General features: G+C 41.8%; 1 protein-coding gene across 4 annotated transcripts; it reads left to right on the forward strand.

The window, feature by feature from the left end:
* The first annotated feature begins 3,865 nt into the window (after positions 1-3,865).
* NFIL3 (nuclear factor, interleukin 3 regulated) lies at positions 3,866-16,710 on the forward strand. 4 transcript variants are annotated; one of them, XM_082497132.1, is made up of 3 exons: positions 3,866-4,119; positions 5,108-5,229; positions 14,757-16,710. In XM_082497132.1, exon 3 carries the CDS (start codon positions 14,954-14,956, stop codon positions 16,328-16,330), a length of 1,377 nt encoding a protein of 458 aa, XP_082353258.1. In that variant the 5' UTR covers positions 3,866-4,119; positions 5,108-5,229; positions 14,757-14,953; the 3' UTR covers positions 16,331-16,710. The 4 variants fall into 4 exon arrangements, 3 of the variants coding, with proteins under 3 accessions (XP_082353258.1, XP_082353257.1, XP_082353259.1); XM_082497133.1 differs by lacking the exon at positions 3,866-4,119 and adding an exon at positions 4,443-4,973; XM_082497131.1 differs by lacking the exon at positions 5,108-5,229.
* The last annotated feature ends 302 nt before the right edge of the window (positions 16,711-17,012 follow it).

Raw genomic sequence — 17,012 nt, forward strand, 5'->3', positions numbered from 1 at the left:
ATGACCCATCAATCTTAAGTTGGCTGTCGCAGTGCAAAAGTATCATGTAAATTTTCTTTATTTAGTCCGTGCACTTATTGTGCAATTTTTGGTGTTTCTTCACATTTAACAGCTCCAATAAACATTGCCTCACTTATGTCTGCCTAAGTTACAATGTGAACGTCTATTTCTCTTGGGTTTGCTTTCAGCAAGAGTACATTACAGCACAAATATTTTTCCAGTACAGTTTCCACAAATGTTCCCAGACGCATGGAAATATTTTGATTAATACTTTGAACTGTAGTCAAATGACTCGCCTTTTTCTTTAATGTATCTTATTTCTGGCTTTGATCTTTCTAAAATCACAATATCGTCTATTTTATGGAACTTTCACTGCTACTCATCTTAAGCAGGAAGCCCCGGAGGACTTGGTTAGTATTAAACATTTTTGAGCACTGATCACATTAAATATATAAAAAGATTGGTGAATATAGTTTTCTGTGATTGCATTGCTATTTAGTAAACCTCCTACAGATACAGATTGTAATGCAACGAAACCAAGGATGTTAGCAGAAGTCAACATATCTTAATTTAATTCCAGTTTGTGTGTGTGTGTATACACACACACACACATATAAATCATTAAACTATGTTTAATAAATCATAATCTTAAAAAGTATTTTATTCTTATTTTCCTCCAAATTATATGTAATTTCAATTATTATGTTGTACTGTATGTGGACTATAATAAAGGTGAGGAATCAAAGCCTTTCCTCTTTGGAAACACTGGGTCTTTTACTGTCAACTTCAAATGATTCTGAATTTCAGGCAGTGTCGTACTCAAAGCTTGTATTACAGAAAGCCCAAGAGGCATGGACACAAGTGAATGCAAAGGACTCAGTCAATGTTACAGATGACAGATGTTACTTTCTATCGTGTTTTTGTCAGTTAGTTCTCAAATGCCCCTTTTCTAGACCCTCCATGTAGTACTATGACTCAGTATAGGCTCAGCAATACTCATTAAGCCAAAATCAGAGGTAGTGTTAAGAGGGTTCAAGTCATGTAGTAATAAATACCGATGAATCTAAAAGAGTTGAAGTTAATAATGTGCCATCCAAAAGCTAGTATAAATCCTACTATGCTAGAGTCAGCTGAGAATTTAGCTAAAGATCTTCATGACCTACTTCATCCCTCCAGCAGGAAAATCAGCAGAGGTGGATAATCATAGAAAGATTCTCTTTTTAGAGTTTTCCCGAAAGCCTTAGGCTCCCTTTGTGCTATGGCTTTCATCCGTGCTATTTTTTTTCTGTACTTCAGGAGAGGGGGAAAAATGATTAATATGTTTCTTCAGCCACATCAGCATTCAGCCCTCTATGTCACCTTATCCTTGGATTTGCCAAGCACCCATGGTAAGTTTTGGAGAGTAGGAACAGATTTTGCTGTAAAAGGCTTTGACTCTCCTGACCTTCACAGACTAGAAGTAACATGAACTGTAGAAATTATCTTTCTTATGAATCTGGGAGAAACATCAGGTCTGGTTTTATGGCTGATTAGAATTATTGACAAACACACAATAAACAAATAGGTGACCAAACTCCATCTGAAATATTATTTCCAGGACTGTCCACCTACGTAGGAAGGATATTATTGCCTTGGAGAGACTTCTTACTATATTTCAAGAGTCCAAGTTATGAAGGCAGATTTGAGTTACTGCATTTATTTTTTCTAGATATGAGATTTAAAGTTGTTAAAAGTATATGCCCAGGGCATATACAATCCTGGGCATGTATTTTCCATGGTGAAAATGGCACGTACCTTTCCATTCAAAAAATTGCCTGAAGTTTTGGGATTTAATTTAGCTTTTGACAGTCCTGGGGACTCTCAGTGCATTGTATTAGTACAATATGCATAGTATAGGACATAGCGTGTGCTACACGAGTTTCCTGACATAGGTTCTCCAGTGCACCTAAGACCTTAAGTATAGACCACCAACATGAGCAAGCAAGGTCTTCAAGCTCATTGCTAGAACTCACACCTGCTATCTCTAGTAGCATGCTGACTGGCTTTGTGTATATGTGCATCTATGGGCAAGTGGAAGTACAGCACAAAAATTGACCATGCAGCCCCCAGATGAAGGCAGCAGTCGATCTCTTGGACTCAGGCTGCTTTTGAGTCCCTTGTCATGGTGGGCCCCATAGTCTGTTACCATCAACAAGGCTCCGTATCCTAGATTTTAGAAACGGGAAGAGGGGAAAATGGATGTGAGTAATGGTTATTAGACTGCCATAATAAATAATCTGGAGAGATACATACAAATGAATTTGAGGCACTTAGATTTATTGTGAAGGGATGGTATGGGTAAGCATGATAAAAGATTGAGGGCTGAGATAAACCAAAAAGTATGCAGTGAAGTCTTCTGGTGTCTGAATTTGCTTTCTGTTAGGTTTACGTTGCTCCAGAGGGCTATCTCTGTTGACATATAAATATGGGATGACCAAGTAATATAACAGGGCTATGTTAGTGAGGACTGCTATTCTGGTAAGAGTGTTAGGCGGAATGAAATCAGGAATCATTTATGTTCTGGAACTAGGATTTAATAAAGAAAATTTTCTGTTGTCTCCATAAATTTTACTTGTGAAGGGAGAGAGAGAGTGACAAACCTTCTGCGAGGAAAAAAAAAATCAGGAAGATAAATACTGCACACTTAATCAAACGTGTGTACATTCAAACACATTCTGAGAGAACTGGATTTCTTGCTGGTCATGTGCCATTTTCCAAAACGGAGGTTAAACACGGGTCAATCCAGCACCAGACTCTGTTACTGAATCTCCGCTCTCGGTAGCGCTCCGCAGCGAGCAGCGGGGCTTGCAGGTGCGGCAGAGGGGGGTCTGCAGGCAGGCACCCCCCGGCGCCGGGGGCAGGTGGCCCCGAGAGGGCGAGGGGCAGCGTCTTCAAAACGCGTCCGCGCTCTTGAGCAGCGTTTCAGCCTGCCGCCTCAGGGCTGAGGGCAGAGACGAAGCCGGCGGAAGAAACGCTGTCAAAATCCGTCACCCTTGTCGGTCAGCGGAGGCAGGCGGCGGCCGGGCCGCCCAGGGCAAGCCCCGCAGCCCGCGGCACCAAGCGCCGAGCGCCGTACCGGCTGGGAGCACGCCCCGCGCCGAGCCCGGCCGCCGCCAGCGGGCTCCTTCCCCGCTTTGACGTTCCTCCTCCCTTTTGTGATCATTATATTATTATTATTATTATTATTATTATTATTATTATTATTATTATTATTATTATTATTATTATTATTATTACTGTTTTCCGCGCGTTGAAGCCGGAGCGCGATCCACCGGCGGATTAGCCATACGCGTGGCTGTGCGGCAGGTACGCGCCTCCGCCGCACGGCTCCCGGCTCTCGTGCAACTGCTCTGAGGCGACAACGCTCCCGCCGGGGCTGAGGGTTTGCTTTTTACACGTACAGATACAATCTGATGACGCCACGCACCACGGCGGCGGTGAGGCTGTGAGAGCCCCCCCCTCTCCGCGCGCGCTCCCTCTCCCCCGGCAGCGCCAGCCCCCGCGCAGCCCCCGCCATCGCCACCGCGCGCAGAGGGCGCGGACCGCCGCGCTGCGCCCCGGCGGAGCCTGCGCGGGGCGAGCGCCCCCCCGCGCGCTGCTGCGGGGCGCCGCCGCCGTTACGTAAGTGACGACGCCCCCCTCGCCGCTCGTCAACCCCCCCACCTCCACCCGCCCTCCCCACCCCCCGCGCGCCGCCCCCCGCCTCGCCAGCGGTTATGCAATCGCCAGCACACAGACCTACTGTACCACACACCGCCCCGCGCCCCGCCCCGCCCCGCCCCCAACCGCTGCCATTGGTCCCCCTCCGGCAGCGCCCGGCGCCGATTGGGGCGGTGTCGACGCCCGTCACGGCGCGGCGCGGCTGGCATGCGGGCTATGAGCCCCGCTCCGCGCAGCTCTGACCTACTAACACACATCCCTCCGCGCCGCCGCCGCCGCACGCCTCTCGCCCGTCCGCTCCGCTGCTGCCTGCACAGCACAGCACAGCGCGGCACCGCACCGCACCATCTCGCCTCTCCTCGCCTCACCCGCGGCCCGGTGCGGGGCGGGGGATGCTCGGTGCCCCGCGGTGCGCTGCAGGTAGGAAGGCGCGGGTACGCGGGTATAAAGTTCGGGTGTCCGCCCGGGCTGCGTCGCCCGCCGCGCCGCGCCGCTCCTCCTCGGGTGGGGGCGGCTGTTGCGTAAGACGAGCCCAGCCGGCTCCGGCTGCCGGCGGGCGGGGAGGGGTCCGCCGGGCCGGCCGGCCGGCTCTGCTCGCTGCCGAGCGGGCGGTTCGACGGCGGGGTGGCGGCGCGGAAGGCAGCCCGGAAGATGATGCCTGCCGAAGGCTTTCTCTCGCGGGGGTGCTCGTTCCCGGCGCGCCGCGCGAAACTCCCCCCGCTTCTCCCCACGGAGGGCCCTGGGCAGCGCCGCCGGAGCCGCTCGCCCGCGTTGCATAATGTGCCGGCGGGGAGCGGGGCTGCCGCGGCGGCCGCCGTGCGGGGCGGAGGGCTGTGTCCCGAGCGCCAAACCGCGCCTCGACCCTCAAGCCACCGGGAGCTGCCTGATGCCGGAGCCTGCCGGCGAGACTCCCCCTTCCTCCTTCTTCGGGTGGCGCTGGGGGATGTTGCCCGCTGGCAAGCGGGATTAATGGCAGCGGCCGGGCCCCCGTCCCCGCGCCGTGCGGGGCTGCGCTTGCCCCAGCCCTTTCCGTCACTTTTGTCGCTGTTTTTCAGGCGCTGCGGGACCGATCGCATAATAGTTCCTGGAAATGTTGCATTATGTAACCACAGAATTTGCTGGCAGCCGGGCTGGGAAGAGGGAGCTAATTATGCGATTTTATAATCTCGCTACAAAGAAACTAGGACAATCTCGCCCTGAAAAAAAGCCCCCAAACCCCCATAACTGTGACAGATTTTGTTAAAGTGCGTTTAAAAGGGGAAGTAGACAACTGGGTAAGTGGGGAGGCAAGGCGCGCTCGCCGGCTGCGTGTCGGGTGCCTTGAAACGAGATTTGTGTCGGTCTATATTTAGCCCCATCGCATTTTAGCAATTGTGGCTTCATGTGCTATTTCTGGTCTTTTCTCCAGAGCTGTGTGTGTAGACGTTCGAGGCCATTTGCTCGGATTTTTAACTCCACGCCTTCAGAGACGTTTTGATAAGGCTGTATTTTTAGGAAGGCATTTCGCCCAGACGCTGAGCCATCTCTCCGGTACGGGCTTTCACTTGCCGTTTCTTTAGAGGGGGATTTAAAAAAAAAAAAAAAAAAAAAAAAAAAGAACGTTTAATTTAAGGGAGGAAGGCGTATAGGAGATGTCAGCCGCGCCGGAGGAGCGAGGTGGAGGCATCCCGCTCCTGCCCTGACGCCCGCAGCGGGCGGGGGACCAGGTGCCGCCGGCCCCCGGGGCGGGCAGCGGAACCGGGCCCCCGGGGCAGCCGCCAGCACCGCAAGTAGGTCAGTGTGACAGCCCCGGCAGGGAGCGGAGCCGGTAACGCGGAGCCCGATCCCGCGCCCACCTTCTCCCTCCGGCTTGCGGGGGTCGCCGTCTCCCCAGCGGCCGTTGGGAGCCGTTGGTGGCCGTTGGGGCGCGGCGGCCGCGCGGCGGCGGGCGAGCGAGGGCTGGGGGCGCTGGCGCTCCCCCTCAGCCCTTTGTTCTGGGCTGGGGCGGCGGCGGCGGGCGGTTGGGGGGGTGAGGGAGCGGCGGGCTGATAGCTCGGCGGGGCCATGCTGAGGGAGGGGGGAGCGGGCCGGGCGCCATGCGCCGCCGGTCACGTAGGGGCCCGCCGAGCCGGGCAGCCTTTGTGGCTGGCGCGGTGCGGGGCCGAGCTGCGGAGAGGCGGCGTCCGCCGCCTCTCCGCAGCTCGGCCGCGCACCGCGGAGCGTCTCTACCCCCCCGCCCCTTGTCCCACCGTCGCCTGCAGGCAGGGAGCGCCAGACAAAGGGGCGCAGGTAGGCATGAGATAGCCTAGCACACCCCCACTCTCACCAACCGGGTATTTTCGGCTTTTTCCTTACGTAACGAACAACAGCAACAACAACAACAAAAAATGGCCATTGCCCAATTCTGTTATTTTGCCAAGTCACTTCGGCGTTGCAGTGGCAAAAGCCGCGGCTGGACGTCCCGTACTCCGGGGTCAGCTTGTGCTCTGTCCTTGGCAGGAGCATAGCTTGAAGCTTGCTGGTGATAACTTGGCTTTCAAGAGGAGGTGATTTTTGTGTGTGACTAAAACAGTCTTCTAAGTAGACGAAACTAACATCACCATGTTTGTGACCAAAACCTCCAGAGTCCAAATTGAGCACCACAACCACTGTCTTACCTGCCATAGGTAGTAGCAGCAAAGTATTTTAAAAATATTATATGCTTGATAGCATGCATGAACTTTTCTGCTATTTGATTCTTGGGGTCAAGTACAGCTTTGATCATGAAGCTGTCTTGGAAGTTAACTGTTGTGTTAAAAACAAGCCTTTTTTTTCCCCTTGTCCTTGTAACTTGGATGATTGCGCTCAGTTTAATTGTGTTCACTCCTGTGTATGTAACCTACTTTAAGTCATCTTTGCCCTCAGTAATTAATTCAGTCTAGACCCTTGTTTAAAATATTGCTATGTGCATCACTTTTACAGTCCTCATTCAATCAAATGTTGACTTTGATGGGAAACTTGAATGAATAAAGATTCGGGTTTTGGCCCAAAGACTGGATTTAAACCAACAAGTTCAAGGATTACTGAATAAAGATCCTTAATATCATTGGTACTAACAGTTATTGTTATAAAAGTTCACATGTTACAGATGTCTTTGACTGTTGAAGTGCTAACACTCTTTAGAACGATCTGCTTTCCATTTTTATTTACTTTATATTTTTAACTTGTCATATTCTCCAGAAGACTCTTAACTAGCTTTTAAAATATCCAGCTTCCTGGATCTGACTTCAAAGCCTCGAGTTTCTGCTGTGGGCCTTGATTTTCTTTTTTTGTGTGTTTTGTTGTATGTGTGTGTGGATTTTTTTTTTTGTTTTGTTTGTTTTTTTTTTTTTAAGGAACTGGTCTGAAAGGTGTCAAAAAGCTTAGAGTCCTCCCATGAGCAAAATGAACTCACATGACCTCCTCACAGCTTATCTCATCCTAAGAAGGAGCAGTATTTGCCATGCTTTGGCTGAAATTTGTAGAACATACAGACATTCTTTCCTTTGCAATAAAGTCTATTTAGACTCTTGAAAGATATCGGTACCATGCTCCTTTTTTCAATCCTTTATCTTGAAATAAAACTCATAAATAAAATAAACCTTTAGCTCATTTTGAATTGACTTATTTTAACAAATAGTTATGCAAACTATCCTTATGCAATAGTTTTTTCCAGACAGCAATCTCACTGCTGTTATAACATCACTATGATGCAATAATATGAACAATAAAAGCCTCTGTTTGAGTCTTATTACACACTGTTAAGCAATGTATCTGACTCATCAGCTTAATTGACTCTTCTAGGTGACCTTGCCATGATCATTACAGCCAGTTATGAGAGATAAATGTGCTTAGGATATGTAATAGAAAAAAAATGCAAATAGATGGCCAATTCCTGCAGCCCGTTCTAAAAGAAAATGACAGTCGATTTCCTTGTTACAGTATTTCACAGTGTTGGAAAATAATAACAAAAAATTGAGGTTTTTGTTTTTTAAACAAGGTACATGTAACTGTCTAATACTGATGTTAAGCGTGACTGTCAAAAATAAGATTGTGTAAGCAAGGGCATACTTGGACTTGACTCAAAATGCGATAGAAGCAATGTTCTTAAAAACTTGTATTAAAAGGTAGATCTGAAAGGAATTATTAAGACCTCCTTAGATACCCTGTTTTTTCCTAATTCACATATTGAATTGACCCATGTCCAAATCAGCATACTACGAGACTGAATCTGGTGACAGATATTACACAAATCTATCTCCTATCAGAAGGAATGCCTTATTTAAGATAGGAGGGTTTTTCCCTTACATTGAGATGGAGCAACTCAAGAAATTTTCAGTCTGTCCTGAAGTAGTTGAATAATTAACCTTTTTTTTTTTTGCCACAGAAGTGGCTGCATAGCAGTATAGGTACCAGTGCTACAAGACCTCCTCTTACGAGTGGAGTGCAACCCAGTAAAGAAAATGGTGCTTAGCATGGGCAGTGGTCTTTCTGCCTGGACCATCCCATGGAATTGGTGCTCTAAAGATTGCTATTTCTCTGTTGCATTTGCAGTGAGTGGTAGATACTAAGGTTTTACAGGCAGTGTTTGTTTTGCATATTTGTACTTCATTTGTTATATAACAAGATGCATGTTTAGAGCATCAGCTGGGATTAATTGACATAATTCTGCTGCCTTTAAATAGCACTATATAAATTTAGGTCAGCTGAAGGTCTGGTCCACGCTTGGCATATTAAGAACACAGTTCAATAATAGAAAACCATTTGTTGTCAGGATAACTAACATTTGATTTGGGGTTTGTGTTTTTTTGGGTTTTTTTTAATGTTTCTTAACTCGGGGAAAGTTGAGAGCATTTTTCCAGAACATTGTTATTCTTCAGATGTAGCTTTTTGTAGTCTAGTTTTTCCTGCTGTCAAGTAGCTATTGAAATGAGAAGCATACTGTCATAGTACTGTAACCATTGTTACTATTGGGGTTTTATTAAAAATACTGGAAAGTGATGTTATATTTAAAATGGTATGATTTATATACATATACTATATATATTTTATATATAAGTACTTAAATATTTACACAAGTTATATACACATTTCCTTTGCTTCTCAATTTTAAAGTTTTTCCTGGCACTTTGAGTAATGTTAGATTTTGTTTCCACCCCCACCCCCCTTAAATCAGAGCAGTAAACAGCTTGTTTTGGAAAAATTGAACAGAACTGATAGAATCGTACTCTCTTCCTAAGGAAATGGAAGAAAATACAGGTCAAATTTGCACCTATTAACCTTGACTGACCTTTTTGAGCAACAGCTACCTTTAACATATGTTTCATGCTCTCCAAATAATAACTATTTGCATAATTTGTGTAATTTACCTTTGGGAAGCAGGCTGTACTTTAATGAGTTAATTTGTAGTTATTAAGATAAACAGTAACTTAAGTAATTTTTCTAACAATGAAAGCCTTCTATAAAAATTACATATGACATCAACTTTCTGGGTACAGCTTGGAGGTGGGTAATATAAAAGTACAATAGTGTTTCAAGTTCCATGATGATCTTATTCATTTTTTTATTTGATTGAAAAGTGTCATAATGAATGATTTTTGATGTTTCCAATAGACTATATTGTGTAGACATGTCCCATTTTTTTGTTTCAATAAGATGATCAACATTTTAGCAAAAATGGGTCATCTTGTACAAAGCTATCATCATCACTGTTCCACTGACCTAATTACACGTTGATCCTGAAACCGTAAGCACTTAAGATACCCGTGAAGTTGTAAGAAAAGGCAACTGTGTACAGGAGCAATGCTTCTGTATTGCTCCATGCTGTTGTAATGGAGTCATGGTCTCTCTAAGGGCAACTATAATAATGGCAGTAATTGGTGGTAACATTTTTAGTGTAAATGTTTTTTCCCTTTGTGACTGTGGATAACCTGTCTATCATAGCATAAAATGCAGTCATTTAGTTTTTTCCAGAAAGTTTGAACTTCATTTGCTCTACACTGCTTAGACCCTCTCACCCCCAAATCTGTCTTGGTGATAATATCACTCTTCAGTGGAGCCAGCATTAAAGCTTTTCTTCAACAAGAACATAATTTTACTAATGGTGCTAGATAAATGCAAAAAATGTATGTTGAAGGATTTCAGTGGAGTTTGGAATGGGGCCACATCCTCTGTTGGAGAGGATTTCTGAATTATGATAAGACCTAAGAGGTGCAGAATTTCATAGCACAATTTTTGTCGGTGAAGAGCAGTAGGGGTAAAGTGGCTCCAAAGTTTTTCAGCAGTATTAAGGCAGACTGCAGATTCACTACCTAAGCTTAAAATCAGCCTCCTATCCTGCATGTGCAGGATGATATTCTGATATATGAGGATGGTATTTTTTCTGCACCTCATAGAACTATGTCTCAAGACAGCGTTTTTAAAACATATTGAAGATAAAGTGCAAACTATATTCTTCAGTTTCTCAAAGTTTGGAATGCAAACTGGTCATTTTGGTCTCTGTGATCAGGTTCTATGCCAGCTCTTCTGGTATGCAGAGAGATTTTCAAAATAGATAACCTGTGACAGAATGGTAGCAGTAATATAATTGAGGATACCTATGCAAAACATGGACAACAACAACTAAAAATTATGCACAGACACATATCAATACAAGCTTTTATTGTTTTTCTATGGTTTGCCATACAGTGGTGACAGTGATAGAGGCATGTGATTATTATTTTTTTTAAAAACAAGAAGTTGTACTTAGCTGTTATTTTCTTCCACTTTTGAAGGACTGAGAGAAATTTTTGCAACTCATGTTGATATAAAAGCAAATTGGTTTTGAGCATCCAATTGCTAGAGATTGGATTTAATTTGGTTTCATAGAATCACTATCAAAATCTTAGAGCAATAGAATTAAACAATTTGTTATCTCATTTTAGGATATGGTTGAAGAATTATGCAAGGAGATAGCATGAATTATTTTGCTAAATAGAAATAATACACAGTTACTCTGTGGGGAAACATATGTACGTGGGGAGGCCCACGTGCCTTCTCTACAGCAGAAATTACTTATGTAATTAAATTACACAGAAGAGAGAGAGGAAAGATTGTGGCCCTGTCCTTCAACCTTTTGAAACATTTCAATTATTATAGTGTGAATACACAAATCCCCACGATCAGATCCTTAATGTACTATTTTCACGCAATCACATTATTTAAGTATTTTTTGAAGTCCATGGATAAATTAACTTTTCATGATTTCTGCATACATAATTTCTTGCTTCAATAGCATGAGTTCTGTACAACAGTCTCATTAATACATGGATCTAGGATTGTATCCTGCTTCTATTGAAGGCAATGGTAAAATTGCTGTGGGAGCAAGACTGGGTCTGTAATTAAGTTAATAGGGTCGAGTGTTATTACATTGTTGAATTGGCACTCAGTGCCATTAACATCAACCAACCAAAAAAAAAAAATCTTTAACAGTGACTAATGTAAGGCAGTATTAAATGTTGGGTTTATAACACTTTATGAGGGAGTGATAAAGCAATTGAAAAATTAATCATAAGGGAAAACATTGGAATTTGAAATATAGTCAGAGGAATCATTACAGTTCATTAATTTATGTGTAAATACTGATGTTTTCCAGTGGAATTATAAAATGCAAGTGAAGTGAAATGGCTGGTTTCATTGAAGGCATTTTGCCATTATCATCAGATGGAATTTAATTTGTTTACAGACTCAGCATTGGGCTGATCCACTTGGAGAAGTATTAACAAACAAGGGACTCCTGTTTGTAAAGCAGCAATTCCAGTTACTGTGATAAAAGTGCTCAAGGAAGATGCGGAAAGAGCTAAAGATTTATTGTTGTTTTGTTAGTTCACTAGAGTAATGGCATTAGAACTAACTACATAAATAGCAAACCAGTAAGACTATGTCACTGGGTTACATGTCTGTCTTGACAGCTTTACTGATGGATTCTGGTAGAGAGCAAAGTTGAATACTGCATGTAAAAACATGGTTGTTTTGATACACACTTCAAATTTGCTGTGGACTTGCATGCTACTTACATTGTGTCTGTTTGTGCCATCGATGAGTATACATGGGAAACTGGCCAAAACGGAAGTTATCAGTCCTACAGAGAGCAGATTGTATGCTGGAATGGCCCAAACTGCAGAAGTCCCATGGAACAAGGGACATGAAATCTGCAGGTTGTTGGGTTGTTAAGCACAGCTCAATGCCGGTGTTGGGCTGCAGATTATGTTTGGACATGCAGTTGAGTTTTTACTGATACATAGACAGTCATGCTGATGAACTATGCCATTAACCTACATTCATTTAGGAAAAAAACCCCTAAACCAACAACTTTTTGCTAATCATTATTATCATTACTAGTACTTTTCTTAGATTGCAGTGTTGGAAAAACATCAAAGTGGGATCACTGAGCTGGAGACTTTACAGATAGACACAAAGTCATAGTTCTTATCCTGAAACAGTCTTGTTCCGCACTAAAGATATTACTTCTATATTGTGCGGAAATGGAAGATTGGAATACAAGAGGGAAAAAATGTTGTATTAAATATATGTACTTATAGTTTCATTCTTCTGAAATATGCACAAATCCTATGTTTATAAGTACTTCCTTGCTGTTGCTACTGCTTCAAGTAAGTGTAGATGTTTCAGGGTATTCAGCAAATAAATATATAGAAAGTAATAACGTATGCATATATTAGTATCCCTTTTCTAAAAGAATAAATATTCTTATTTGGGTTGTAGTGTAGCTCTCTAGTACTGTTAAATTCAGTAAGACCTCTATTGGTAAGGCCCTGAAATTTCACAAAAGTTGTTTTGAAGCCTTTTGACTTCAGTGAGAGTTGGGTGAGATGCATCCTGAGACAAGTGATGATTCAGTATATGCTACACTGCTTCCTGCTGTGTGCCATAGAAGGTGTATGCTTTTCCTCAGAAACGCAGAAGTTGTTAATGATGCAAGTGAATACAGTGATTGTAGTATACCAAGACAACTAGGGATCAATAGCTGTGCATTCCCAATGCTACAGGATAATGAAATAAAACTCCAGTAGTATTCTTCTTTTAATGTAAAGTCATGTTACGGACACTGAATGTTCTACAAATGCCACAAAAATTCAGGTGGCCTTGTCTTTTATTTTTAAATTTTGTGTGTTCAACAATGATTTATTTTTTTTAAAGTATTGGGTTGCACTAGTTTCAAAATGGTATGTATATTAATTAAACCATTGATTACATACAGCTTCTTCAGCCAATCAAATGGTACTGAATGTTTGGGCAAACTAATGTTGCTTAGTTGTGGGGCTTATTTTTGTTTTTAAACCTGATCCAGCTCCTATTTAACTTGATGGAAATCTCCCTTTGACTCCAGTTTGAATTTTGGATTAGCATCTAACTGTGTAATTGCTTGTATATTAGAGATACATTTTTCCTTTACAAACATGGCAATTTGTAGTGCTGCTTTTGCACTAAAATGTTAGAAGCCAGCCACACCAAAGACGAAATCTAACTTTTTTCCATTAAGGCTGTATTATCAAGGAGAAGTAGTTAATTGTCAGTAATTAACCATGGATTTTAGGAATTTCTACTTAGCTGTTCTATTAAATGTGTTATTTCTTTGTGACAGAAGAGTTGGCATGGTTTGATGGAACAGAACCCAGCTTGAAACCTGAGTCTTTATGACCCTGCTTAATTTTTATTACATCACTTACTCCTCTTTGCCTTCTGGAAAAGACAAGAGAAACTGGCAGAATACAAGTCATTAATTGTTTTATAACTTTCCCAACTGATAATGTTAAAATTAGTTTCTTTAGTCATTGTAAAAACCTTCCCAATAAATAGTGACATTAATCTGAAGTGGCTGATTTTTTTGTTTGTTTTACAGGCAAGAATCATTGCTGACTTGATAGTCAGTTCTATAAAAGCACTTGGCATACTACATTTATTTTACCAGGAACATGATTGACTTTGGAAAATGAGATATTGAGACGCTGTATCTCAGATCAAGACTAAACGATCTTATGAGAATAAAGTGTTTTTTGCATTAATAGGAACTAAATAAAACCAAGTTGAATTTAAATGCTAAGTTCAATTTTAATGATTAAAATGTCTGAGGCTAAAGGTTAAGCTAGTTTTCCTTTGTTAATGGTAAGACTTTTAGATCTAAACTTCCACTTTAATGCAAACACTTTTCTAAAGGTGCACATGCCTCAATGGTATTAAACTTTACTTTGATGTAATAAGACTATTTTTCAAATGCAAATTATTGTTATTTTTCTAATGTATTTTAAAGTTTTCTTTGTAAGAGGCAAGAAAAAATTTACATAATAAATTTTTTCTTCTCAGTATTTTTTTAAGTTAGGTATTTACCCAAATTATGCATGTGCATTTACTAGTTTGAATTGAGATGATTGATCAAAAAGGCATTTTAAAAGTCCAAGTGTGTGTATGTATAAGCATTTGTATATAGATAGATATATCTATATTTTTTTTCTGTAGGATACAAACCCAATAATTAAATCTTTAATAGCTTTAATGGATAGCGGTGCTATTTCAGACAATAGAAAGCACTTCAGCTTCTCTAAATCAGCTTATGTTATTTTAAATCCATGCAGCACCCAAATATATATCATTTCTTAGTCACACACCACAGCTGTTTTCAGAAGAGATGCTTTAATGTGGAAGAACAAGATACTTTCCAGTGCTGCTCATCAGCATGGCTGGTGTCCTGCAGTGTTAAGTGTTGGAGGTTTACGTTGGCCAGTGATATCATGGAAAGTTCTGTGACAACGTTACTGTAGGATCAAAACTCAAAATATTTTTTTTTTATTGATTTTTCCTTGGATCATATTGTATTTGATTTGGAAGTAAATCTGCTACCTAGGTATCATAAAGCTTAGAATATCAGTTGTTTCAGTGTTGAGCTGTCTTCATATTACAGCAGGTTTAATGAAGCAATTCTAGTCTAAGCTTTTTATCAAAAGCTACTTTTGCATGTCCTGAACCAGCAATTCCTAAATAGTAACCAAATTCTGTATTTATTCCAGGGTTTTAAGAAGATACCCGTCCCGTTGCCTCTGCCAAGAAAATTGGTTCTAGGCACTTCTGTCTGAGAACATGAAAGAAAAGGAAGAATGTGTGTGGATTTAAAATTACTGTATTTGTCAAGTTGTTGTGGCGTGAGAAGTACGGGGGAAATAGCTTGCTCTGTTGCTCGTTGTAGATCATCTACAAATTGTTTCTGATGCAGCTGAGAAAAATGCAGACCCTTAAAAAGGAACACGGACCTGTTGACACAAGTAGCAATGTGGACAAAATCATGGTACTTAAGTCTACTTTATCAGAAGTGTCTGAAGAATTATCTACAAATGAAGATATACTACTTACTGAAGCAAGTAGTGGAAAAAGCAAATCTTCAGCTTGCCGGAGAAAGCGAGAATTCATTCCAGATGAAAAGAAGGATGCTATGTATTGGGAGAAAAGGCGGAAAAATAATGAAGCTGCGAAAAGATCTCGTGAAAAACGACGACTGAATGACCTTGTCTTAGAGAACAAACTAATTGCACTGGGAGAGGAGAATGCCACTTTGAAGGCGGAGCTGCTTTCATTGAAGCTAAAGTTTGGTTTAATTAGTTCTGCAGCCTATGCCCAAGAGATACAGAAACTCAGTAGCTCAACAACTGTGTATTTCCAAGACTATCAGAGTTCCAAATCAAATATTAACTCATTTGTAGATGAACATGAACCATCTATAGTTGGTAGCAGCTGTATTTCTGTCATTAAACATTCTCCTCAAAGCTCAATGTCCGATGTGTCTGAAATATCATCCATAGAGCATACTCAACCGAGTCGTATACAAAACAACTGCAGAAGTCCCGAAAATAAGTTCCAGATTATAAAACAGGAGCCCATGGAATTGGAGAGAGAGACAAGAGATGACAGGGGTTCATATAAAGCATCCATATATCCAAACTACATGGGAGCTACCTTTAATGTGTACTCACATTCTCCTCCTCTCTTGCAAGTTAATAGGTCATCCAGTAATTCCCCCAGAACATCAGAAACTGATGATGGTGTAGTTGGAAAGTCATCTGATGGAGAAGATGAACAGCAGGTTCCTAAGGGTCCAATCCATTCCCCAGTTGAACATAAAAATGTTCATGCAACAGTTAAAGTCCCAGAAGTGAATTCTTCAGCTTTGCCTCACAAGCTTAGAATTAAAGCCAAAGCCATGCAAGTTAAAGTGGAAGCAATGGATAATGACTATGATGCAACACAGAAATTGTCATCACCCATTGACATGTCCTCAAAAAGACATTTTGAGCTTGAAAAACATGGTGCACAAAACTTGGTGCATTCTTCTCACACTCCTTTCTCAGTTCAAGTGACTAATATCCAAGACTGGTCACTTAAACCAGAACTCTGGCATCAGAAGGAACTCAATGTAAAAATTCAGAGCAGTTGCAAAACTGGAGTTGTTGAAATAAAAGACAATATCTACAATGTCTCTGAGTCAGAGAACCTGTATCTGAAGCAGGGCATAGCAAACTTATCTGCAGAGGTTGCTTCACTTAAAAGACTTATAACTACACAACAAATATCTGCATCAGACTCTGGTTAAGTTACTACTGAATAAAGGCTTATTGTTTGAAAGGATGTCATTTGCAGTAGATCAATATGTTTTGTATTATGCTGAATTTTCACTGGACTTGTGATGTCATTTCACTGTAATGTTCACATAATGTCTGATTGGTGTCTTTTTGTGCACAAATTATTATGAAGATTAGGTTGTGTTATGATCACTATGCCTTGTGTATAGTCAAGTAGCCTGTACAAAGGCTGTATATAGTGAAATTTATTTTCTTTTTGTTCTTCTACTATAAAGCGTGCAAGTTACCAGTTACAATAAAATTTGGTGACAAACACAGAACCATCTACTCCAGTTCAGTTGCTTTTATGAACTTGTAAATAAGTTGTTAATTAAAAACTGGCTTTTTCTTACACTGTGCTCAACTTCACTTATGTGTTTGGTTTTTACAGCCTAACAACCAAATTACAATTTGCAACATGTGTAATCCTTCTGGCCACCTTTTTCCTTAACACATTTTTTAGAAGAGAATAGAAATAAAGTGAATATTTATAAATTAAACAATACCAATTTATAGCCTTAGCCTTCTTTAATTTATTTATTAGTAGAAGTTAGCCAAAACCCATGCAAATTCTAACCCTGTAGTTCTAATATCAACAACCTTTTTCCTCCTGCTATCTCAAATGAGACAGTAATGAGTTTCCTGAATGGTTTA

Source organism: Vanellus vanellus (genome assembly GCF_965231255.1).
Source record: "Vanellus vanellus genome assembly, chromosome: Z".
NCBI classification, from domain to species: domain Eukaryota; kingdom Metazoa; phylum Chordata; class Aves; order Charadriiformes; family Charadriidae; genus Vanellus; species Vanellus vanellus.

What these genes read in the sequence shown, in the direction of transcription:
- NFIL3 (XM_082497132.1), top strand. Translation starts at nt 14,954, where the DNA reads ATGCAGCTGAGAAAAATGCAGACCCTTAAAAAGGAACACGGACCTGTT.